Source organism: Chroicocephalus ridibundus, chromosome 2, assembly GCF_963924245.1.
Source record: "Chroicocephalus ridibundus chromosome 2, bChrRid1.1, whole genome shotgun sequence".
Classification (NCBI taxonomy): Eukaryota; Metazoa; Chordata; class Aves; order Charadriiformes; family Laridae; genus Chroicocephalus; species Chroicocephalus ridibundus.
The window spans coordinates 129,417,562-129,444,200 of record NC_086285.1 but is presented as its reverse complement, the minus strand read 5'-3'; the positions used below and the strand labels follow the sequence as shown (position 1 = coordinate 129,444,200).

At 40.5% G+C, this 26,639-nt stretch overlaps 1 protein-coding gene across 1 annotated transcript in view; it reads right to left on the bottom strand.

The window, feature by feature from the left end:
• Positions 1 to 26,639, bottom strand: part of CLVS1 (clavesin 1) — a 106,232-nt gene that overhangs the window by 65,904 nt on the left and 13,689 nt on the right. The window contains exon 3 of the mRNA XM_063326949.1: positions 430 to 604. Coding sequence (XP_063183019.1) covers positions 430 to 604 — 175 coding nt within the window. The remainder of the gene's footprint in view (positions 1 to 429; positions 605 to 26,639) is intronic.

Sequence of the window (26,639 nt, the reverse complement as noted above, 5' to 3'; positions counted from 1 at the left end):
TCCCCTTTTCCCTCCGACTCAAATGCGTCCACGTGAACACGACAGCACACTTCCATCTGCTGAGGGAGCTGGTCTCTTCTCCTGCCACCCTCCCTCTGCATACAGATGTGTTTGCATGTGGGCTGCACGCTCCAGAAGGCAGATGCTGCTGGATTTTAATCTCTGTGAATTCTCTGATGGATTAAACCTCAAATCTCTAACTGTCCTTCTTAATACTGCAGTAAGTAACACACACATTGGTTACACTGGTTTACAGCTGAAGTAAAAGCGAAAGACAGTCAAAATGAAATGTCTGAAAATCAGTCTATGCTGCGAGTGGATGGGATGCTAAAGCATTCTGGATTATTTTCTCCCACCGCCCTTGACTCTGCCCAGTGCCCGATGAGGCAAAAATCACTGTCTGCAGCGATAAAAGTTGCGGCCACCTACCTGTAATCCTTCGATGGCCAGTTTGAGGATAGACGGTGTAAGTTTGGAGGCTTGCTTGAAGGAGAAGTTGCTCCAATCTATAATTAGAATGAAGCCATTTATCTGAAGCTCCTGATCTTCGATGAGCACTTCCAATGACAGTAGGATAGCCCGAAGGATATCTATGAAGGAGTTCCTAAAGCAGAAAAAAAAAACAAAACCGAAACCCAAAAAATCAATGCTTGCAGTTATCTTCAAGCCTCAAGATATTCAGCTTTGTTGTGGATGGGCCATGAGCAAGGGATGGGGATTTATTCTGGTAGAATTCTTCTGAAAGGAGAGTTAATTCAGAGGTGTCACTAAAGCGCTCCTTTAGTGCTCCAAAACTCGCTTTCCTCTGCTTGATGTGATAAGTCCTGCTCACTGGTGGATAAAATAAACCCTGAATTAAATCTTTTTGATTCTTCTGGCTTCCTTACAATAGATTTTAGCTAAGCTACTTTGGGAAAATATTTCTCTGTGGTGAAATGAAATGGATTCAGGCTATCGGTTTAAATCCCTGCTCCTTTGGATATACTTTAACAGGTTTTTTGTTTGTGGGTTTTTTCCCCTTCTTTTCTGTTTATTATAAAGAGGAAATTCATAAAAGAAAATAAATTGGTGCAACATTAATATAAATGGTATGGTTACAACCAGTGTCCCTGGATTCCTGCTTGAGTGGAGGGAATGATCCAAGGCTTTGCACAATAATTTTCGATTGTTCCCTTATTTCTGTGAACCAAATGCAACACGGAAAATAGCTGCATCCACTCAAAATGGGAACTCTTTATTAATTAGCAGCTACCAACAGGCTGGCTGCAAGGCTTCCCTCGGCTCTGGGAGAATAATTAGAAACCTTGGAGGCCCTGAAGGAGATAGCAAGTGACAGAGAAGAAAATGTTTAAATGCTTTCTTTAATGTGAAAGTCTGTGCTGAGAAGCCTGGGCTGCTCTCTACTTCCTTCTCATGCATTTTACAAAGGCAAGTTGGACGCTTTAATGACTTATTCCATATTTACACCTGAGTAAGCTGAATCAGGCCCTCTCGTCATCTGCCCTTCCCCTTAAGATGATTTACAAACAACAGATTCAACAAGCAAGGAAAAAGCTTCCGAAAGTACAGCTTAGCCTTCTGTAAAATGAAATTGTAACATGCTGCTGCTACGGTCTGCTTTTCCTCTGCGTAATTCTCAAATTTTGATGAGGCCTGATGTCTATTATAGGGAAGGCTCTCACCATGTTCTCCCACGGAGATTTTCATTTAATCCTTTTCTGCTGTTTTCTTTAATTTAAAACAAGTCATCTAAGCCCACAAGAGCATTGTTTCAAATTCTGCCTGAGAGAAAAAAACTATGTGCAGTCAAAACAAACTTCTCTACCATCAAGACCTCTACCCTGAACGGCAGCCACACATGATAGATTTCTATTAGAAATAAATAGTGTGAAGTGTTTTCTTATTCTTTCCCTTTTCTTTCAGCAAGTTTCAAGTGGAAATGGACATTCCTTCTCTAAAGACACAATCCCTCGACAAAGCTGTTTCTAAACTGTGCCTCTCTGCCTAAGTTGGAAACTTCTCTGAGGTATAATTGCTGAAGCAAGTTGCAATACATAGACCTTAAAGACATTTAACTTTGTTGCTGCTCAGTACCAGACCACCCCTCCTTCATTTGCAGTGACAGGACAACCTTGACCTTTTCAAATCCTATGGGGAAGCTGTGCTAAACAGACAAACTGAAGGAGTACTTTCCTTAGCAACGTGAGGTGAAGGCATACCGATTGAACTGGCGACTGACATTCATTTTCAGTCTAAGTTTATTTCAGAGAACTGTGATATGAATCTACTACCCACTGCCCAGCTGAAATGGGTGATGACTTTCATGCGGCAGCATTAAATTACTGCACTTTTAGTGATGAAAAAAGCAACTGCACCCCTAGACCTCATCTACTTAATATATCCTACATTACTCTACCCCAGCATCCCCGTTCACGAGGGTCAGCCTTCCAAAAGAACTGCCCCATGGAAGGTCTCAGAGGTGTGCCATCCGTGTCTCCTCACACACATGCCAGCCTTCTCCACTGTCCTGTTGGAGTCAATGCAGAATGATATCATCGTTTATGGATGGTCTTTCTGGCTAGATGGGGAAGATGGACTAATCCAGAGCTTGATTTAACCCCACGTTTGCAAATCTTAAGATGAACTGAAAACTTGTTATTACTGAAGGTGTGAAAATAGGGCCACGTCGAGATCAGAAAAGGTTTCATCCTTTATTTTTGGAAAGAAGTCATCTTAATAGAAGATGCAAAGTCATATTAATAATCCTGCTACCTCTGATGCTTTTAAAAGCTGTGTAATGATTTCAGTAGGGCTGTATGGAAATGGTGCATACAAGGCATCTTCTATAATCCACTTAAACTCTAAATCACAATGAAATGTTTCATTTGATTGAGCAAAATCTTCCTTTCAGGCTCTGTCCTTAGCAATTCCAATCTTTGTTTAGGTGTCAACATAAATTACCAGGTTATCAAGCAATTACTCACCTGTATTTCCCTGTACTTTCAATAGAAGTTATTTGCCTGGGAGATACGGCACCCAGTTTTCTTAGTGTGTAACTAGTCTGGCTGATCCCCTGCCCAGCTCCCTCCCCTAGCTATGCTTTGCAGTTTTAAGACGTGGTGTAGGAAATAACTCAAAACGAACACAAAGAAGTTTTTCACGTGAGACATGAAAGCAGCACACAAGTCCTCCAGGTGGGCTGTTTGCCGGCATGTTGTTTTGTGAATTGCAGGGTCTGGATAGAAATGAGACCAAGTGCCACTTGAGGCTGAAGCCCTCTGCTCCCTAATCTTGAGGCTTTGAGACAAATCATTCAGCTGTGTGACTGATTTGCATCCAAATCATTTTCTATGCATGAACACAGAACGACTTTCTATTAGTCCATCTCTTTTGTTCCTTTGCTTAATGTTCCCTTCCCTCCTCCAACCCCCCTCCCCACCAGTTTAACCCTCTCACACACCAAAAAAAAAAAAAAAAAAAAGAAAAATAAATTACTATTACACAAAGGGAAATGTGTAAGGTGCTGTAAGGATTTAGCATGGAGCCTACTGAAGTGAGCCACTAATGAGTTACAAAAGATTTGCACAAGCCCCAGAACAACAAAAAGGAGGAGGGAGTATCTGCCTATCTGCCTTGGCTGAATGGAAAGGTACCACAAAAGAGGCTCTTCAAATATCCTTTGGAAAATGGGAAGTTAGCCCAACAGAAGCTAGTGGTAAGGAACAATAATGTAAACCAAAAATGAAGATGGTTTAGCTGAGGGATTTGGTGGAGAGATTAGCCAAAGGCATAACATGAAAATAAATAAGAAGAAATTACTTAATTATAAGAGGCGTAAGCAGGCTGTGAGAGAATCAAAAGGCTCAGTGGAGTACCAGGGTGCAATGGGAACAATTACGGGGGATAAAGACATTGCAGGAAATTAAATGATCTATTTGCATGTCTCTGCCACCAGTCATTTTGAATAGATACATGGATAATAAAGCTGAGGGGCTGCTGGAAAATAAGGGGTCAAATAAGACACGCTGCAAGGAAGTGATACATTTTGGAGAAGATAGCATCAGTAAAGGCTTTTGACATTACTGTCTCTGAACAGTTAAGCACAGGCTCTGTTTTCGGCATGCTAGTGAAATTAATTGGATTATTCAGATGGTTAAAAGTATGAACGTACAGAAGTACTGACAGCTGAAGCCATTAAGATTGTCTGGTAGTAAGCAAAAACAAACTGTCACTAAAAATCCTGACTGTCCCACAAGACAGCAGGCTGACAAAGTTTGGACCAGTGTCGTTATCTTGGCGGTTGCAGACAACTCAGCTTAACATCCCTAAGTTAGTATGCGGTAAGAGCCTCTCTCCTGTAATACTTAAAAGGTGGCTTAGTTCAGTGCAAATGCAGATAAAAGGGCTTTCTTTACTTGTTAAAAAAAGTCTTGGGATACCAAATCAATGAATTTATCACCTTTTAAATGCAACAAAGCAGTGCAACTACATCATCTTATTTAACATAAGCTAACAAAAGACTGAGCTGTATAAAACTGGTTTCATAGAGTCTGAACATCTAAGAAAAGACAGTATAGTACACCTCACAAAAAAGCTGTGGCCAAAGATGAATAGCATTTAGCAAGCTGCAAACATGGCATAGAAAGAAATCAGGTAAGACACCACATCTCGCTTCGTTCCCTCCCCACACAGTAAATCACCAACGGAGAGCAGACATGCACACTTAGCGTCTAGTGGGGGGAGAACCGGCACTGCCCTGCAAGGAGGATTCCCACTGTGAGTAATGCACAAAAGAGGAAACAAAAAGAAGAGGGAGCAGAAAAAAACACGCTTAGGTTGTCCCAAATTATTTGAGCTAATTGAAGCTGAAGAAGCTGTAAGGAAAGGCTTAGAAAGGGAGACGTGAACAACAAACAGATCGATGCTGGTGGAGGAGGGAGAACCCAGGAAGGAGCGTTTTGAATTGCTCCCACACACAGCCAAGGTACGCTGCTCATGGAAAAGCCCTTGGAATCCAGTCTGCATTGGCTTTTGAACTGGTGAAGTCATTTATTTCAGCAGACCAAATTTTCCTTTCTGCTCATGAAGTATTGATAAGAAAGCCCCGACTTCTGATAGCGTGTTCTTAGAAAACACCTGGGTTTTTTAATGCATGTATTTATTTTAGAATTTTAAAACTTTCCTCTGCTGGAAAAAACACTGGAAATTACTGGCATACAGTCCTTGGGGACTCATGTCTTGATTCAAACTCATGGTCATGAGTAGCTGCCCTGCCTCTCTGGCATCAGAGGGAATTGGCAGTCAGTCCAACCACTGCAAGACCTGATCTTCACATTTTATGACTTTTTGGTGAGGAAAGGCCCCTTAATATGAACCCCGCATAGCACAGGGCAGCCCCTGGCTGAAGAATAACCAGGAAGAATAACTGCAAAATGAAGAATCGTGGATAAACATGGTGACTCACTTGACTAATCCTGCACCAGAGAAGATGAACAGTCGAACAGAGGAGCTCACAGCTGACTCATGCGCTGAAAAGGGCTTGTTTGTCTCATCTGTCTGAGGTCTGAATAGCGCATATGTGCGCAGAAATTAGCAAGGCTTGTCTGCAATTCACAGGGAAAATGGGTTGCATTCACAGCAAATGCTCACAACAAATATTTTGACCAGCCGTGGGTAACTTTCTTCATAGAACAATTCAAAACCATTTAAACTCGTTAGCTGCAAAAGTATGAATAATTCACCAGCACACAAACTGGAGAAATTCTTATACAACAATCTGAGACTTTTCATTATTTTGTGAGGTACTAACCCTTTCTTTGCTATGCCAAAGTTAAGTTACAGATCTTTTTTATTTCTCTGTAGAACCAGAATATATGCAGATAAACCTCCCACTGAGGAGTAAAACATGGGTTGTATTAACTTAATGTCATAGCTCCAAATTGTTCTTCTGTCACATCCAGTGTAGCTATCTTAGGCTGTTCCAGCATGTCAGCTTCAGACAGGCATCACTCCTATTTTGTAATGAAAAGTTATCAAGTTTTTCCCCACAGCATCTGTGTGAGTCTATAAATAAAATTCAAAAGTAACTTTACACCCAGGATAGCAGACTGGATAGATAAGTCTACTGATTTTTTTCTTCAGAAATGGTTAGTCTGATGGTGCACTGGATACAAAGAGCAGAGTAGACTAAACTGAGACCTGAACTGTATTTAACGACATCAGAAATGCACTGCTTATCTTATAACTGAACAGAGGCCAGTCACCCACAGATATCTGGCTGGCTTTGAATTCCTGCTTGGAGTCAGCTGGAAGCCTCTGCCACTGCCAGTGAAGGAGAAATGTACCAGCCTGCAGAAAGAAACTACATAGGTTTATTCTTTTCTCATGCAAAAATTGCCTCTCAGTGGCTTTCTTAAAGATATAAAAATATTCCCCATGTTACGTTTCTGCTGGAGGTTCTTCTATATACAAGTATTACGAGGCTTTTTGCTGTCACTTCCCACTTCAGTTGAACTCCATAGCAACCGATAGCCCCTGAATTACATGCTCTGCATTCAAGTCAGCGTTACGAATCTCCTCCTACGTACACTCATTCATATTGTGGGCACCCTTACCAAATGAATACTTTGCCCCTCATGTTAATGTGACTGTGCAAGGACCCTTTCTTATGTGTAATTTGGCTAAAAACAGGGACCTTTGCAGTCCCTGTGCTTGGGGAGGGAGATTGAGGGTGGTGTGGCTCTTTGGACCCCTGGTGGGACCAGCTTCCACCAGAGACACCTACACAGGGGAGTGGGGAGGTGACATCTGCTCTTCCCTTTGCCTCAGCCCAGGGACTCGTTACACCACCCGGCAGGGAATCAGTCCAAGATAAAGTATAAAATTGTTACACTCTCCTGAGAGCTCAAAAAAATCCCTCCCTGAGCTCTCCAGAGACTTGATCCCAAAGGGTGCAGGCAACCGATTGCAACCCAGCACAGCACAAGCTTAGGGATCACCCACAAGGAGTCCACCTGGGTGCAGGAGGGCAGCCCAGCCGTCGGGCTAATGGCTGGGCTGGGCTCCAGGCAGAGCGCTCAGTGCCGGGCAGGGTGAAGCCTCTCAGGAGCAGCGTGCAGCCCCGCTCTGCAGCCTGCTGCTGAAAGGAAAGGCCAGAACTGACTCTCAGGAGCAGTAAGCCCGTTCCTCTGGCTGTGGATTCATTTCGTTCCTTCAGGAGGCAGTATTTCTGAGCTACACGCTGGTGATTTTCTTGCCTTTTTAGTACCCAGAGCACTGCCATGCTTGCACGCTGTGCAAATTTCTCAGTCGAGAAGCAAAAAGTGACAATCACAGGCACTGTGTTATGATACTGTGGAACTTATCAAAAGCCCTATGCTACAACCCCCAAATGCAACCAAAAAATCAATACTACAGAGCCACTGAAGTAATTTGTCTGGATAGTCCCCAGTGCGATGTTCCCTGCGAGCAGCATGGAGATGGGCAAAGAGTATATTCCAGCATGAGCACAGTCAGTGGGTCCCTGGTGGTTTCAGGTTAGTGGTCTTCACTGTTAGAAACTTAGGAGATGACATGCGGGAACAGACTGATGGTCACAGCTCAGGATACCGTTTGAGAGGTAGTTTTTGATCTCCTATCGTGGTCTTACTGATGTTGCAATACTGTTCCCTCAAAGCACAGCTGTAGTAATAATGAACAAAACAAACGCTGGTACATGAACGGCTTATGGTTAGCAGCATTAGGATTTATGACCTCTGTTGTTATATTTCATTCTGCGTGATTGCATAGCCTTTTCTTATTCCCTCTCGGCACTGCAATCCGTCCTTGCATCACACTAAGCTGTTTGCTCAATTTCTCGCGTCATTGCGTTCCACAAGTTAATTTTTCATTACAGAAAGGGAAATAATTTTCTTTTTAACATTATGAAGCTACTGTTTAATCACAGAAAGCAATTATACAGCTGCTTTTTTCTGTTACTAGAAGAAGGTACAAATGGCAACACTGATTCAGTCTCCCTGCTAGCATGTTTTCTCTGTATGATTCCACTATACCTTCTCTAGCTACATCTCTATTGCATCTTCAACATCTTTCCATTTGAAATAGCCCTGGACTTTTTGCTCCCTTCTGATGCAATTACCTCACTTGTTCATAACACTAATTAATTCCTTTCATTGCTCCTGTTTTATGGACAGTTGTATTTTTTACATCCCCTTCTTTTTGACAGAATACAATGAAAAGTGAATTCAGTATTCAAGGTGAATTTGGAATGGCAGCATACATAAAAGAATATTTTATCTTTTCCTATTTATTCTCCATCTCATTCTTAATGCAGCCTAACATCTAATTAACTTTTCTGACCACCACTGCGCAGTAAGTACACTTCTTAATTGTGCTGTCCATAATGACCTGATGTTTTTCTTAAAAGGTTAAAAGTAATTGAAAACCCAGAAGAAACTGCCTAGAGTTGAGAGGATAAAGGATCTGCATACAAGATATGGCCACATATTAAAATCTAACAGGTTCTTGCACTGCACTTAGATTTCTTTGCATAATAAATGCTGCTTTTCTAGGTCATTCTAGAGTTTAACACAATTTTTGCTAATCTTCACTAACCTACACAACTTTCCATTTACTTTTTGTCACATCATCACTTACCTCATGTATGTTTGCCAAAAGAATGTTACTGATGGGCATTATGATAATGTAGTTTTGCCATTTACAAAACCTACTCTCTGCCTGAAGTATCAGGGATGCTTATATGTGCAGAGCAATAATTCACCTGTGTATTTATTAACTTTTCTGAAAAGACTTTAATACAAACTTCACAGGAAGATTCTTTGATTAGCTAACTAAAAGATATATAAATATATTTTACCTAAAACAATTCTAATAAAATTATCTAATTGCCCCTTTGGTTGCAACCAGCCATTTTCACAGCAGACCTCAATGATGACTAGATCACATAGTAACGTTAAATAACAGCTCACCAATGCATATATTCTGAAAGTGCTGAGTGCAGAACTATAAAAGACATATATCGCTTGTGGATATTCAAACAGCACCCGGTTACTCGCACAGCACTCATCAATCCAGAAAGCTTTGAAAAATGTAGCAAAATGCCTGGAAGCTTGTTCAGAATCTCACTTTATCTCTGTTGCGCAGTTTAACTGTTCAGTTAAGAATCAGACTTCTGTGTGCTTGAAATTACAGCAATGAACTTTCAGCTGGTAAAATCGTAAGCTGACAATGAACCCAAAAGGTATGCATGAAGTCACCTCTTTCCTTCTAGTGCCTAGCCTGAAATCCCTATGAAGCTCTAAGTCAGAGGTGAAACCTGGTCCATCTGAATCTCAGATATTTAGAGCCACAGAGAGTGTACAATCGGTGTGCTTGACAGATGAGAGTCAAAACTTGCTTGTGAAAACAGATCATATTTTGAAAAATATTCCACTGAAGGGTCCCTTTTTCTTCTGTATGGAATTACGAAGGGTACATTTGATTCTACAGGCTGAAAAAAGTCAGTAAAATATCAATAGAGAGACCATGTTTTTTTCCCTCCTTTCAGGAGGAATGAAAGAGAAAAGCAGAGCAGTTATGGCCAGTGAGCACCAATGCCACCCATGAAAACAAAGAAATAATTTGCAAAGAAAGCAATCAGAAAGATCGTAGTTTTACAGTGTCTCTCCAGTAAAAATGGAATTGTAACTATCATAATATAGAGGTTGATATAAAAATGATGATGTTATTAAAAGGCTTGGAGAAGTTCAGGAGGCCCCATGCCTGTCTGGTGAAGAGCATATCGGGGTTTTTCTAGAACAGCAAGAACAAACTGATGAAGCCATGTGGGATGTCATCACCAAAGGCAAACAATGAAAGCTAAATCTCTTCAGGGATATTGGGTAAGAGGCTATCAAGTCATGAGAAGAAGTGGCAAAAAATAGAAACGCTAGTATATCTTAGGAAACTCTTAAAATAGCTATTAAATCAGGCAAATAAAAATATACCTATGCTTATGCCTGGGCAGTGAAAATGGTAGACGTTAAAAAGATGTACAAAAGTGATGCCAATCACAAAAAGGATTATAAATTATTTTAGTTGGAGACCTTCAGGGCCAATAAAAAACAGACATGAAAATATTCTAGTCATTCCTTATAAGCAAATGAAAAGATATGTCAAGCATTATATATCAAAGAGGTTTCCCTATGGAACAATAGGTAACTTTGATATAGCTGACAAGATGGAGGAATTTGATATTATTGATGTAGAAGTGATCACTGGGGACCTCAAAACAGATGCTCTAAAGATTCATAAGACAGCCGTCTAGGAAAAATTAACTGCAGATCTCTTCAAAAACAATGATGAAGAAAATTTGCTGTAATGATTCAACTGAACAGGGGAGAAGGAACAGGAAAAAAATGAACCTGTGCAGATTTATGAAATAGAGAAGGCTGTTAAAAGCGTATGGGATCATGATGCTGCCAGACGTAAAGAAACTGCTTTGTACAGTTATGCTGAAAAGGATCTGCAGTTCTACGAAGCTCAAGAAAAATGAGCAGTTTTCACCCTAGCCACTTCTCAGTGGATCGTATTTCATGCAACTTCGCTGCAGAAAGTGAAAGAATGAATAGCAACAACCATTCCCCCTAAGAGAGCAGTTGGGTTTTTTTTGTCAGAAATGCACTGAAAGTGTGGATGCAGATACCAGAGAGGTACCTGTAGAAGACTCCAGACTTTACAGAATCCTTAATGGGAAAAGATGTGATGTGATCTAACCAACAATGAGGCCTCTGGTCAAATGTTACCAGTGGAATTAGAAAATGGTATGTCTTCTTGCATTTTCCAGGTTTGTCTCAGACTCCATTGGGTATCGGACATCCCATGTGGAAAGCAGTTGACAAGAAGTTGCTTTGGGAGATCCAGATGTCAGGGACACATGACTCCCCAATACGTCCATCAACAAAAGACTGATAACCAAATGAATTTTATAAGTACCAAGTAGAAAAAAAAAAGTTATGGAAGACACCATCAGTCTGAATCATGTCACATCGTAGGAGAAACCCTAGGAGCTAGTGTTGAATTCATTTCTATAGGCAGTATGAACGACAACTGCTTCTGTAATGACTCCAGTGAGGGAGGCTATTGCTCCTTTTGAAGAGGAATTACTGAATACAAAGTCAGGTATGATTAGCTCTATACCATGTATCGTTGCTAGCCTTTTACTGGGTGCATTTTTGTATGGATGATAGTAATGGAGCAAAAGAGGTCAGCTGAAAGGAAGATAAATATCTTTTTCTGTGGATTTTACTACCACTTATGCAGAACAAGTCGTGTAAGAGGATCATAGCTGTTCAGATCCAGAGACAGATACAACCTCCTGATGCTCGCAAGTGAGGAAGTGAGTTTTCCTCAGGATGTACAGGGGTTTTTTTGACAAAATTGTCCTTTGGATGGGTTTGGTTTTGGTTTTTTTTTTTGGCCTTGAAGTTGCAAAATACAGTTTTCTGAGAGAATTACAAAACAAAGGGAAAAGACGTGAGCCTAGAAGGACTCCCTGCAACACAAAAAGCCAAAGCAGCAACGTGAACAAATTAATGGGACTTGCACAGCTCATTTAGAAATACAACAGTGTTTAGACTGGCTTTCTTGAAATAGATGAAGTAATTATGGAACAAAAATATTAAAATGCAGGTTGCAAATTGAAAATTAGAAACTGCCAGGGTTGCAGTTGTTTGCAAAATGCCCCCTGTGCAGGATTAGTGGAAAAATAGGCTATAATCAATTTTAAAGTATGATTTCTTATATCATAATCAAAAAGGGAAAAAATAAATATGTTTCAAAACTCTGAGAGCAGTACTTCATAATTTTTGAATACTTCATTTTCTGTGAATGCAGTGTCTTGCTACATAATATCCATATTCAAAAAAAAAAAGAATGGCCAATCTATTTGAAACATTTAATCAATGCTTTACTTGTATTTTATTATCAGGATTCGAAACCTTAAATTTTTGCAGTAAGCTCTGCCTTTTAACCAATTGCGTGATCTAGCAGCATGAAGGTTTTTTTCTGGGTGAAACGGGATGGATCTTTGTGTCTCATATTGACAGCAGTGGTGTGTAGGTCCCAAAGAAGGCAGAAATAGGATAGTGGATACTTGCATTGAATATATGGCAATGGTGAAAGGAAGTCCATCCTGCTGTCCTCTATTCCCCTGAAGCCAGTATAATTTTTTGCTAATTCCCAGCAGAGTACAGATTAACGTTGCAGGTGCAGTGTGGTTCTTGGCTTGAAATAGTAGTGTTATATTTTGGCAGACTATCAAATTTTCTCAGGAATTGCCAGTGGAAAACAATTCAAGTGGCTTATAAACTATTAAAATTCAGCTGAGTTGAAAACATAATTTCATGTGAAACACAACTGCAATGTTAGGAATTCTGGAAGAAAAAAAAAGTTTCTTTAATTTCTTATTATACAAGTTATGACCAGCCTCCTAAATCACTCTAACTTCTGTACAGTAGAGTATACTTACATGTGTGGATGTTTAGTCTCTGCCTTCTGGCAACCACTGTTTCAGGGTTTGCTTTTTTGGGGGGAAAGGGCTGCATTTTAGGTTTCCTAAATAACTGGGAATTGTACATTGGCAATGTAATGTTTTATGTTCTTCTGTTTCTGTTTGTTTTGCTTTTAGTTGTGCAGCTAATATAATTAATTCAAACTTTTTTTTCACACTTCTAATAAGGATTCTCACATAGTCAATACAGAGAACGACTGAAGAAATGTGGTTAATTGAAGTCAGTACACTACTCATTCAAGTATAAATAATTGCTCACAGAGCAACATATGTAACAATTCAGAACAGAAAATAATAGACAGACAAAATTTTTGTGCTTTTGAACTTAAAGCACAATGACGACCTGCCAGACCCCACTGGTATTTGTAGGAGGCAGCTCTGGAACCAGTTAGCTGGAACAACCAGGGTGTTTACTCCAAACACAAGCAGCAGTGATCACTGCTATAAAGATACAGAGAGCAGGGAGGCCTTGTTTTGTCAAAAGTCAGCAAAAAAGAGTCAGTAAAAGGATCAGTAGACATTGTCCCAGCAAGTCTAGTTCTTGAGAAAAATGCCAGGAGGAAAACGTCAATATTAGAGGTAAACATGGAAGTCTTGAACAAATAAATGGCCTCTTGTTCTTTGCTTCCTCTTGTTTTCTGGAAAACAGTTGCATGCAGTCATTGGTATAAGCTTGTTTACAAAGTAACACCTGATTTTTTCATCTATTCCTTCCCGTAAAAAGAACTTTATAAAACCAGAAAGTCACAATTAATTTTGCTTGAGATCTAACTGGTTTGACAGTTAGTAAGGGATTGGATGCTACGATTAACATATTATGGTTTATTGGAATAGCTGCACCTTGAAGTCTTTTTTAAAAGTAGCGAAGCCTACTTTTCAGGAGATGGCATTGCAGATGCTTGCATCATAACAGGGAAGATATGGCCTTTGGAAGATTAAATATATAAAAGCTGTAATTTGGTATCATGGGATGGCTTGTTAGAAGTGCAGGGTTTGTTAATAATGTGTTGGGTGTCTTTTTTTGTCTGTTATTGCATCACTGTTTACACTGTATGGAAAGGGGAAAATTAGTCAGGGAGAGTTCATTCCTATAGATCTAAGCGCAGTCTTATGACACATTTGTTATAACATCAGAATTCATTTGCTTAAAAGCGACTGTTGTACATACTTTTTGTTCTAGCCAATGTTTTGACTTCACAAAACGTTACTAAAAAGGCCTTATGACAATATCAGAGAAAAAAATAGAAGTGATCAAATCTTTGCAAAATTAATCACAATGTGTTAGAGTTAGTTTCACTCCACAAACACACAAAGTGCTTCCAGCCTCTCCGTGTTGGTTTTTTCCCTGATCTGCCAGAACTCTACATATTTCTCCTCCCTTGCATTCAGTTGGCTTAGCTTTGGTTAACATTTTGCAGTTTTGGTATTAATCAATAGTGCTTAACAGACAAGTAAACACACTGGTTTAATTTCTGCACAAGTATATTAAGCCATAAGGTACTTAAGCAAATATCTGATATAAAGCATTAGAATAGTCTCATTGCTGCCTTTTGTCTCCAGAGTTGAATTTGCTGGGGTTGCATGTGAGTACATGCATGGCTGAATCAGATGTTATGAGAAAAACTTTTCTCTGTCTTCTTGCTCTTTGGAAATGATGAACCCTATATGCTTTTGAAAGAATTAGATAAGGAGGTTCCCTGACTGCAGCCATGCAATCTTTTAACTCATAGTTTCATGAAAGTCAGAAATCAGACTTTTAGTTTACGTATTCTGACCTAGTCACGTGCACTATTTTTAAGGGCCCCACGACATGACTGTAGACATGAATTATGCCATTTTTCATTCCAGAAATGGGAAACTGCATGACAGAGTACAGCACTGGCACAGTGGGACCTTGTGCGAGCAGGACATTGATGAGCACCTTCCTCCCCTCTGCCTGGCCGCAACACTTCACCCCTGCACTCTGCTGCTCCCCCGGCCCTGACCAGAGCCTCTCCTCAGAGGACTCAGCTAATCGAGGTGCTGAGCTATAAATCACACCTGCTTCGTGATGCTGGACACTTCTTCCAGCTTAACTATTTCCTTTTTTTTTCCCTTTGTTTTGTTTTCTATCATGCTGCCATGCTCACACTGGAGCAATTCGCTGCATGCAGAAATGAGCCTTGTCCATGGCTTGCATGCCCTCCTTAATCGCTTGGCACCACCAGCTTGGCAAATGGTTATTTTCTCGACATACCATTAGCATAGTAACCCTTATCTTTATGGGTACTTCAGTATAACGAAATAACCGTTTTTTTACTGAAGATGAATTTCTAGACATTTATAGGGGGCTATAGCCTAGGCCAGGCTTAGGTGGCAGCCAAGAGATTTATTTTCCACCATGCCTTTGGGAGATGTAGAGCTTCTTTAAGGAAGAAAAAAGTAAGCAAAGGGCTTTGTCCTGCCACCTGCCCACGCTGTCCGCCAGGACTGAAATCTCTCTGTGGGTAGGGTGGCAGCCAGTTCAGATTTCCTTCTGTATCTTTTGGGAAGCAGGATTAAAGAAGACCCTGTCTCCAAGGCAGTGGTGTAGCAAGTAGGAAACATTGAGTTATTTCTCTTTTTTCTCTGAGTTATTTGTTACTGATTCACTGCCTGACTGTTCGATCCCTGTGACTCCCCCCCATTAGGCTCAGGGTGCACTCCTGCCCCGGGCCGCAGCCAGCTGCCCCACTGCCCCGGAGAGCCACCAGCACTCCCAGCCCCCAGGGAGCCCCTACCCCCCTGAGACACTCTCCTTCATTTAGAGAAGATATTCGTTGCTTTTCTCCTGCCCATTTAGATGGCAAACTTTCTAGGGTGGGGGTTAAGCCTTGTCTTATTTTTTCATCCTAGTGTGTTAGATAAACATTTATAGCAAAAAATTAACCAATTTACATACATAAGAAATTGATTGCTGGTGAGCACAACTGGCCAGTATAAGTGCAATGTCCTTTTAGATACATCATGCAATAAGCATGATCACCCATCGTGCTTAGTGGGTCACCTAGCCCAACAACCATGGTCTGGATTCACTGGGCAAGAGTTTTGATGCAGCTGCATTTAAAGTCTGTGCATTTTATTATGTTTGACATTTGCCTGTAGGTTACCTCCCTGCATTGTATGTTAATATAACCTTTGCTATTCACTGTCTTTTCCTGACTCTAGTGCAGTTGAACAAGATGATAGCACAGTAAACTCCTCAAAGTTCAAATCCACTATACTAAGACAGAATTTTTGGCTTGATAGGTCCAGTAGTATTCAAGAACAGCATTTAACGTCCTGGAGTCTAGATACTCAGCTGTGCCAGAACTATAACCCAGTGTATTCCAGAGTTAGGATGAAAATGGCTTTACACTAATTAAATGTCTTTGGATATCGTGATGCAGCTGCTAATTAGCAGGTCCAGCAAGAGCTCTGAAGGACCTCCTTGTGCTGCTGTTCTCCTCAACGGCAGCCAACAGGACAGGACATGTGATTCCTGCATCATCTGGAGCATTCTTTCCATGAACATGTAGTGAACAGTACGTCTGCACTGCGACATTTCACAACCAACCATACTCAGTACCTCAGAAAGTCCTTCCCATGGGAAAACTCAGTACAAGTAAGACAAACACAAGAAAGTGCCATTCTCACTCACTGCATCTGCATACTCCTCCCGACAGAGTGTTTGCTCACTGATACTTTCTTTAATTCTAAGGACTTCTTTTATCTGGGTCATGTCAGAAAGCCCCTGTTGAAGGACTATTTCCAGATGGATTGCCTAACTAGAGATTCTGCAGTTTTCCAAATCACAGATAGGCATAGCAACCTTTTCACAAAGTTAGGATAACTGCATTATTTAGTGGTTTCAAACAGGTTCTCATCCAGCAAGAAGTCTGCAGCAGACCTTGGAGACAATGAGTTTTGCAACCATCATGCCCCTTAGCACACAGTGAGTGGGAGACACTGCTCCATCACAGGAAACAATAACACTGGAACACCATAAAATATCAGAACTATCCATTTTCAACTATAATTGATGCATAAACCACCCAGCATGTATTCAGAATCCCAGATGGAAAAATTGCTTTTACAGCATTTCTTATATATAAGATAATCTGTTGGACTTTTAGATACCAGAGTTTACTAATGTTCTTAAACTGCAAGACACTTTAAAGCACATTCTGAGTTTATCCCTCCTCAGAGGCTTTTGACAAAGCAAAAATAATCCTAGAAATAGGGGATAGGAAGTTACCTGACAGCATCTCATACATCTCCTGCACTGCTTCATGACAAGTACTCCTAGTTTGTCTCTGACTTCTTCAGTAAAAAACCTAGTGATGCGGAGTCCTCAGTTACCTGCTCAGGCCCTGAACCAGCTTAATTATTGCAAAATGTTTTCTAATTTTTGGAAATCTAATTGTGTTTAAGATTACTTAATTTGCTTTTATCCTGTATTCCCATCCCCAGGGAAATGGGGAACTTTTCACTAACACCTTTTACTAAGGTAAACTTTTATATATAGGATGATCTGTATTTCATCTTTTATTGTCCTCAACTTTTATAACATTGTCATATTTTCCAGACTTCTTATTTTACTATTCTTTTCTTGACTTAATTCAGATTTTTCTCTCGTGCTGGTACTTAGGTTACAGGTCAGTTGAGGTGAGTAAAGGTGAATAACTGCTGGTCTCCTGCAGACAATATTCCTGTAACACAGCTCAGAGACATTCCTTCCTCAGTGGTATCACCTTACTGTATCATTCCATTTGTAGTCCATTCATTACCCCCAAATCCTTTCGTGCCCAACCAGTATTTTCTCCATTAATTAACCAGAAATACCCTATATAACAAACCAAGAGGTGAGAAAATCCCAGTAGAGACAAACGTACCACCCAGGACTAAACCAGCAGTGGCAATTATATCTGGTGTCTCACAAGGCTCATTGCCTTTTAACATGGAGTCTATATCCGCTATGCCTCTTTTTGAAGTAAACCCCCAAATGATCACAAATTACTTTCAAATGAATCATATAAAATGTTCTCTGAAAGAAAGCAAATGCACATGTACCCGTGTATACATTTTAGCAGAAAATAAGAATGAGATGCTGGAAAAAGGAAAGGTATTCATTGGCAGCTACGGCATACACAAATTGCCATTTTCCCCAGACTTGCAAAGCTCTTTTATTCAAACAGAATTGAAGGCTTTATCGGAGTGAAACTGAATTTAAATTGCAGTAGCCAGCTAAAGTGGCTTACATGTAAATGAGAACCTAAGAAATGGAAAGATTTCCTACTGTCTCTCCCAAGGTCAGAGTTTATTCCTCCTCCTTTTTTATCTCAGTTTTCGAATTAATATTGCCGTGCACTTGGAAGCAGGATTTTCAGCAGTCTCTTTCTCTTTCAATATAAATCATATTTCTTCTTTTGTACTTACACAGGAGATGGGTAGGATTATCCCTGGGACAACAAGGCAGTGTATTCCTATTCAGAAACCTTGCAAAGTGAGAACAGCTTAGAGGATCACAGATCCAAGATAATAGCAGAGCATGGAGATACCTTAGATAAGATTATCACACTCTGGTGTGGATTTTCCTGGTCAGAAATACCTATACAAAAGAAATTCCGTGTGCTAACACAGCTAGCACTCCGAAGGGGTATAGATACCACATATACGCTGTGGATTGATCTGTGCATATTTAATATACATTACTCTTGGATGTTTAATATACATCTCTTGGATTTGCTGTGAAAGGAAGCCAGAAGAAGGAAAGAGTGAAAGGTTTAGCACTGCCAAGTAGAGCGCATGTTCCTGATCACACTGCAGCAGTGGCCTTCACAGAATCACAGAATGGTGGGGGTTGGAAGGGACCTCTAGAGATCATCTAGTCCAACCCACCTGCCAGAGTAGGTCCAGGAACACATTAAGGCAGGTTTTGAATGTCTCCAGAGATGGAGACTCTACCACCTTTCTGGGCAACCTGTTCCAGTGCTCTGCCACTCTCAAAGGAAAGAAGTTCCTCCTCATGTTTAGGTGGAACTTCCTATGCTCAAGTTTGTGCCCATTACCTCTTGTCCTGTCCCCAGGCACCACTGAAAAGAGCCTGGCCCCATCCTCCTGACACCCACCCTTTAAGTATTTATAAGCATTGATAAGGTCCCCCCTCAGCTGTCTTTTTTCCAGACTGAAGAGACCCAAATCCTCGTTGTGACAGTGACCAGCAGCAGGTCCCTAACAAGGAGTTTGATACGCAGCAGGTTGGCAAGGTTAAAACAGAAAACATACTTGTGATACCATCTTTCCATAAAGAAAAAGCACCAATGAAGATATTTGCATATTACCTTTCCCTTAAAAATTACTCTTTACTGATGCAAGCTTGCTCAGCATGAGCAGCAAATAGGCAGTTACATAGGAAATAGTTCCAGCAGGAGGCTAACTGGCTGGCTTCACCCTCTGTTCCCTGCTACAAATGGACCCTCCAGGAGGTTTCCAGAGCTGGGATTATCATGGTCTGGGAACAAGGGATAGTTCCTTTTTACTGCCCCTGCGGTGCCTGCAATTATTAAAAATAAAAACTGTGAGAGTGCAATCAGAATTTAAGACAAAAATTTTCTCTTCCTTAAGGAGCGACTCCATTTTCTTCTCTTTGGGAATCAAGTTTCCAGTCACGGCATATTAATTATGCTGCTCCACACGTTTTATTGGCTTACCCATATCAAAAGAAGCGAAATATCTTGTACAGAAGAGCTTTAACAATTCAATTGTTAGGTTGGTTTATTGGAGTCTCTTTACTCCTCCATCCTTTCCCCTGGCCTCCACCTCTGTCTGCTGTGCTAAGCGTTTAGGTGCCTGTAGCAGACAGGTGCTTGTACCACTTCTTTTCTCACACTGTCAAGAGCATCCCAGAGACAGATGGTCAGGGCATTCTCACCAGTGCAACCATGGGAGCTGTCTCCCTCGTCCTCCAGCCTCACCACAGCAGGCAAGCACCCTGGGGCAGGGTGATGGTGGTGGCTGGGTATAATTTACCCCAGCGTGCTGTTCAGCCATTTCATGGAGCTCAGCACCCCCCGCACCATGTGCATCCCAACCGAATTCATGCTGTCCACTGTAATTTCTCTGGGATCACCCAGCCTGCTAATGGCACCACTTCCTAAGCATCCCTCATGCTGCTCTGAGGATGCTGGAAGCAGGGGAGGCTTAGCACCCACCAGGGTGCGGTGAAAAAAAGCAACTATTTTTACGTAAAATTCAATTGATACAGAGGCTCAGAGTTCAGAGGAAAGAGTCTAAAACAAATCATGGCCTCGGGAAATAACGTACCAAGAAAGTATTAGAATTTTAAAACTTCAAATGTATTTAAGGATTCCAGCTCAATATCTCCACCCTTTTCTGATGCTTCTACTGCATGTAGCCTGTTAAATAGCTAGTCAGAGAATTAAGTATTTTTCCTCCCCTGACTCTTTGCAGTCTTCCTGCTGCAATGAGTGAATTTGCCTTAACTGCTTTTGATTAGATTGGCAAGTTAGAAACTGATCAGAATATCATATATATATCATATATTAGAAAACTTGATTCAGGAAAAGCTCTGGCCAAAAAAACATATTCTGATCTCTTCTTACAAAGTGTCACCTCAAAACACTCCTGTTTATAAAAGTATTCATTCACGGTTACCAGCTGTTCCCAAGGGTCAAAGGGACAAAGAGCCAAGTGGGATGTCGTATTGTTTGGCTCCGTACTATCCTGTTGATATAGCTCTGTTGTAATGTTCTTTTGCAGAACCCAGCTGCGAGGATGACATACACAGCCCATAGTCATTTTCTAGGGACTAGGAACAAGGGCTATCACAACTGCATCCAGTTTCTGTTTTCTGCCACCCAGACATAAACCCTCATACAAAATTTGGGTCTTCTGAGACACTCTGAGAAGGAAGGGGGGCTGGTGTGCATGTGTGTCTATGTGTTTGTTGTGTACGTACGTGTGTTTGACTCTGTGTATTTTTCTTAATTGACTGTCCTTCTCTCTGGTTTATAAAGCTTGGGGATCAGATTTGGTTTCTTCTCTCCACAGGAGAGAGGTGGCACAGACCCACTTTCCAGCCTGACCTTCATTTCCCTTTGTTATCCCACAGGCCAGTTCCAGCAATTGTCTGTCTCACCCACTGGCAATGTCCTTCACAGCTCTTCAGTCAGCCCTCAGCCCGACACCATCCACTCACCTTCTCTTCCCTCTCACTATGGGTTTGATTGCCCTCCTCCCTCCCCGGCACTGATTTATTATTTTTTTTCCCCCTTCAGTTAGGCTTATCTTGTTCTTCAGCATATGCTTCATAACTTTCCCAGCTGTTGTTTTTCTTTCTCTTTTTCAGACATTTTCTCTCTCTTTTTGGATTCCCTTCTCAGGCCTATCCAGGACTGTCATTTGTGTATGTCATCCTTCTGTCATTCATGTGGACTACAACTGCCTTCCCAAACATGACTTCCATATTAAATGCTACTAACTGAATTAAGTTGCCACCTCCAAGCAAATTAAAACATTTCAAGACAGAGGTCCTTTTCATCTTCTTTGTCCAACATTTAATTTGCACATCTGTTACTCCCTGAAATGAGTATTCTGCTTATGCTACGCTTCCTTCCTCTACAACCCTGAATTCTGTTACTACTTCAGACTACCTTAGTAATGTAATAATGTAATGCAAATTATTTTTTAATACAGTGTGCTCCTAGGCTATTTATTGGTCAATGCAACACTTGAACCACAGCCTCAATCTGCATTACTGTAAGCATCTCCCAACACAGAAGCACTATCTCTTAACAAAACCCCAAGACCTGCTGTGTAAAAATCATTCGCGTGTTAGGGCTGGCTGTATTTCAGCTGTAATCTCTTATAATAAACACCTATGAGGCTGAGTTATTGCCACAGTTTGCCTGTGACTATAAATCAGTCTCAACAGATGTTTATTCCTTCATATTCTATTAAGCTTCTGAGATTATCCTTGAAATATATTGGAATAATCAGCATTTGAGACATATTCATTTATACCAGCAGGATCTGCTGATGATAATATCCTTGTAATTACACCACTATGAGCATTCTCAGAAAGGACATCATTTTTTCTATCGTGATCCTTTAAAATATTTAGAGCTGTCGATTTACCATAATGTCAGAGTATTTCCTTGCCCTTTACCCTGTCTCAATACACTTTCCTACAGAATGGTAAGTACCTGACATTTGAGGCTCCTTGGTTAATAAAAGAGAATTTATGGCTAGCAGCTGACTTGGGAATGTATGTTGTAAATAAAGCATCATTTCCTTCTGTCTGACTTACAGAATTTTTGGAACAATGTGGCAGCTTCTAAGACACAACAGTCCAGACGTGAGGACAGAAATTAATTACTATTTTTCTGCAAAAGACAACAGTCAACCTTCTGCCTCCCTAGCCCAAGACCCTATTCACAGAGGATCATGATTAGAAATAGTCCTTGTGCTGGCTTTCTACACAGAAATAAATTTCACTCTGGCTGAACAACCTTGAAGGAAATACCTTTACTTGGGAGATTAATGAATACCTCCTGCTGAATTACTTGTTCGCCTAAACTCCCCATCTCCCCGGTGTAGGAGCAGGATATATTAGAAGGCAGTAGCAGACCTAGGAACAGCTGTGGTAGTTAGTGGACACTTTCCTCAATCCAACAGCCGAAATGTCACTCTTATCTGACTTCTTTAAAAGCTTCACTAGAGGTGCATCAGAAGAGTGAGGACTTAGGTTTAATGAGACTGATGCAATGAGAAAATGTGAGAAAGAGTATTCGTAAACCAGCACGTGGCATATTTGGTTTTATGTGAAATCCTGGTTCAGGTCTCATCAAAACTGTACGTTTGTATGTATGCATGTATTTGTTTTACAAACCAGGATTTTTTATGATGCAAATTATTTTGTCAAACAGGTTCCTGACAAGATCAGTTTAACATCCTTATGTGTCGATATTACTCCACAACTTCCTTTTAAAAATAAGGTGCTTTGTAAGCACTGAGCTTACAAAGTGAAGCTTTCGTGGGTTCATCCACATACAAGTGTGAGTTCACACCTGGTATTTGGATTATTCTGCACCTTTGAGGACTGAGCTGTGATCAAAATGAACGATGGCCCTCCCCTGTGTGGATTGTCTAGTGTACAGTAATATGGCTCAACGTTTTTCCTCTCCCTCAGTGTGGAACTAACCTGATCTCTTTCTTTTCTATCCATCTGCTCATTTTCATTTATTCAATACCTCTGAAGTTTTCTGTTCTGTATCATATGGGATTAACATTAACTAACAGAACCAAAATATACTGGGCAGGACCTAGAGAGAAAGTGATGACATTATCTTGAAGAAACCTGTCTAAAAATAGAGCAAAATTGAACCAATGCATGCTAAATGAATGAAAGCGTGGCACCATGGCAGATTTCAGATAGTGATTTGGAGATAAGAATTATCGTTCCCTGTGTTTTTTTCTTAGTGATCGAGAAGGTTTTGGTCAAAACAATATTCGCCATCTTTTTCAACAATGCAGAAGCAAAAATAAAATTCTTGCCTGTGAACTTTGCAGATGTCACAAAACCCATGCAATGATAATTGACGAGGAGGACAGGTTTAGCTCTGCAGAAGAGCGTGAATCACATGCTAGACTGTGCCCACATTATGGATGAGAATGTATGACACATTTATCAGTGGTGTTTGTATTTTAGGAAACAGTGACTTGGAAGCAGATTTGAGCTGAACATGAGCTCAAAATGTGAGAGTACCCAAGAAAACAGTGACAATCTTATATCTAAAAGGAGGGAACTATTGAGCAGAAGACATGGTGTTACCACATGATGGTTTATTACTGCAAGTTTGTATTCGGTTCAGCCATCTGCACATTAGCATCTGCACACACACACACACACGCTAAAAAGATAGGAAAGGTCCAGAAAAGAATGATAAATGGCATTAGCAATCTCAAAAATCTTCCTAATTCTGAGAGTAAAGAGCTTCAATCTATTTAATCTTTAATAGCATAAATATATTGCAAGACAGTAAGCTAGTCCAATACTTTGAAGAACATTATCTTTGCTGTGCTGGCTGCCCACAAGTATGTTCTTTACCCTGTGGACAACACAAGGTTATTTTGCCCTCAAGAAAAAGAGGGCTAGCTGTTTTGCATTCACCATGGTTAGAAGTGGACACAAGAACCACTGTTGTAGAGTAACTAGTTTACTAACATCTTGTTGCCTGGTGGTAACTCACCCTACACTGCCACATCCCCACTGAACTCAAAAGTAAGTTAAAAGATGATGTGGTCAGGACACAAAAGTACAAACATAAGAAACTATCGTATTTTTGTGGTCCCTTTAAACTAACACAATCCAGCAGCTGGAAGCTGAAGCTTGAAACATTGAGACTGGAAATGAAAACTTAGTTTTCTGGAGATGTTACATTTATCAATTACATTCCTGAAGCGAAAATTACAAATGTTTCTAAAAGGTCACATAGAAGTTTTATCTTCGATACAGGGGATCCCTTAAGAATATCTTGGATCTGATTTGTCCAAGCAGCCAGATTACACAAATAATGACATTCCCTTTTAAAAATCAATGTATTTGTAAGATCAAAAAGTTATGTGTCTGCTTCTCCTTCCTTCACATGTGATCCATACAGCCACTATACTGCCAGGAGTATAAATGGCAAGAATGTCTGGACTGAAAATCAGTATATGGATTACATGCTCACTTTAAATGATCCTTTATAAATTATGATTTATTTATAAATGGCCCCTTATCATTATGATTTAATGGTAAAGAAAGAGAAGACACAGCCAGCTGCAAATGAGATTAAAGTTAGGAAAGGCATGCTGAAGGCTGAGCTCTTACTCTTCCATATCAGCATTACAGCATCGTACGAATTGATTGCATGAGCATTCAGATGAAGCGTAAGCTTCTAAACGCCTTGCCATCACTGAAGATATGTCTATAGAAAGGTTGCCCAAGGTACATGTTTGTAAGGTATAGACAACACCTGTTTGTTTGGGGGTTTTTTGGTGAAATATATATGAATATATATTGCTTCAGGTCAATAACCTGCTTCATCTCTGCTTAACAGGACACTGCACTCACCATTTCCTGTTCCTTAACAGCTTTTGCTCTTGTTGATTTAGACAGTAAAAAAGGAGGACGTCAACCCTCTATTTACTTACAGCCTAAATCCTGTCCCAGATCCCTGCAGCACTTGCAGTGCTACAAAAGCCCATGGAAATGATACTTCTTGCCATTTTAATTCATAGAGGTGTGTTGAGCGTCAGTGGCTGAAGAGAGGTAAAATTTTTAATTTCACTGAGGAGTCTTGGGAAATTATATCCTATCCTTTTAGTCTCAGCCTTTCTTCTTTGAAGGTTAAAATTACATTTTCAGAAACAAGGTATCTTGCATGCAGGATCACTTTAGGTTTTGCCCATAGACACATAGACACATACACATGGATGAATATCAAAGGATTTGCAGAAAATCTGAGCAAAAACCTGACAGGAATCAATGTTCTGTCAAAATTTCAGTGCAGGATCCTTAGACAGCAGCACTCTCAGCTTTCCCAGAGCAAGACCTGATGTACGAGGTTAATCACAAGGATTCGTTTTGTTGAGGGATCAGAAACCCAAAGCTGGCTCTGTATAATACCTAAATCCCTTAATGCAACCAGCAGAGCCACGGTGCTTCTGTCCTCTAAAGCTGATACTTTCTATTAATTCAAGATACCCGTTCATTTATCTTTTCTTTCCAGGCCAATTGCTAAGGGAAGGGTTTTGTGGTTGGAAGAAAGGCAGGAGAGAAACTACTGGCCCCTTTGTAGTCAGTAGGACTTTTATCACTGTCTTCAGTTCTGGATTGCACTGAATACTTTTGTATATGTAAAGTTACATTTCTGTAACTTTTTCTACACATTTATTCACCATATCTGTACATGCAAAGGAAAATTAGAAACACTTCTGAACTCTGTTTTCACATGGAGACGAAAGGCCTTCCCAGAAAACAACTAACATGAAAAATTGTAGGCATATGTGTATTGTTCTCTAATAATTTCTATAACATAAATTCAAAGCTCCAATCTATTGGCTCCTAAGGATGAGACACTTCCATGGACATCTTTAGACAGTGCTGGGACAAAATCCTACCCGGAACTCATCAGAATTTATGATATTCAAAACCTGAATCTGAATTGTGTTCTTTGGTCTAATTTTTGTCAAAATCTACAGAACACATGGCAATCCTACAGCTGATTACATTTCTCCATCTCACTGTGAAGGCAGGGAAAATGGCATGGAATGACTTCTGACGAAGAGGACAATGTGAACATGATATTCCTGGACTAACCCCTTTTCTCTGTATCACTTCAAATAGGTAGTGAAAGCTGACTAATCACATTAACATTTAAGGACATCATTTTATAATAATGGCTGGGAGATATCTTTGTTCATACTATGCTGTAAAAAAATGACCTGAGCAGAAAATACGCTTTGCATGAATCTCACAGTTATCAGACTAACAAGCATACAGTAACTAGAGTGTGTAGAAATTACAATGCAGTATGTGGAAATCTCATAAAACAGGCTGTAATTTGTGAAATGGTTAAAAAAAAAAAAAAGATCTGTTAAGAAGTCTGGAGACAGAGTAAATATGGTCAGTTCCTTCTGTACCAGAAGAGCTACAAGAATCTCCATATGGTCAAGGGAGGTGATTCTGCCCCTCTACTCTGCCCTCATGAGACCCTACCTGGAGTACTGCAGCCAGCTCTGGGGCCCCCAACATGAGAACGACATGGACCTGTTGGACCAAGCCCAGAGGAGGGCCACGAAGATTATCAGAAGGCTGGAGCCCCTCTCCACTGAAGACTGGCTGAGAGAGTTGGGGTTGTTCAGCCTGGAGAAGAGAAGGCTCCAGGGAGACCTTATATAAGCCTTCCAGTAAGTAACGGGGGCCTACAGGAAAGATAGGGAGGGGCTCTTCATCAGGGAGTGTAGTGATAGGACGAGGGGTCATGGTTTTAAACTGAAAGAAGGT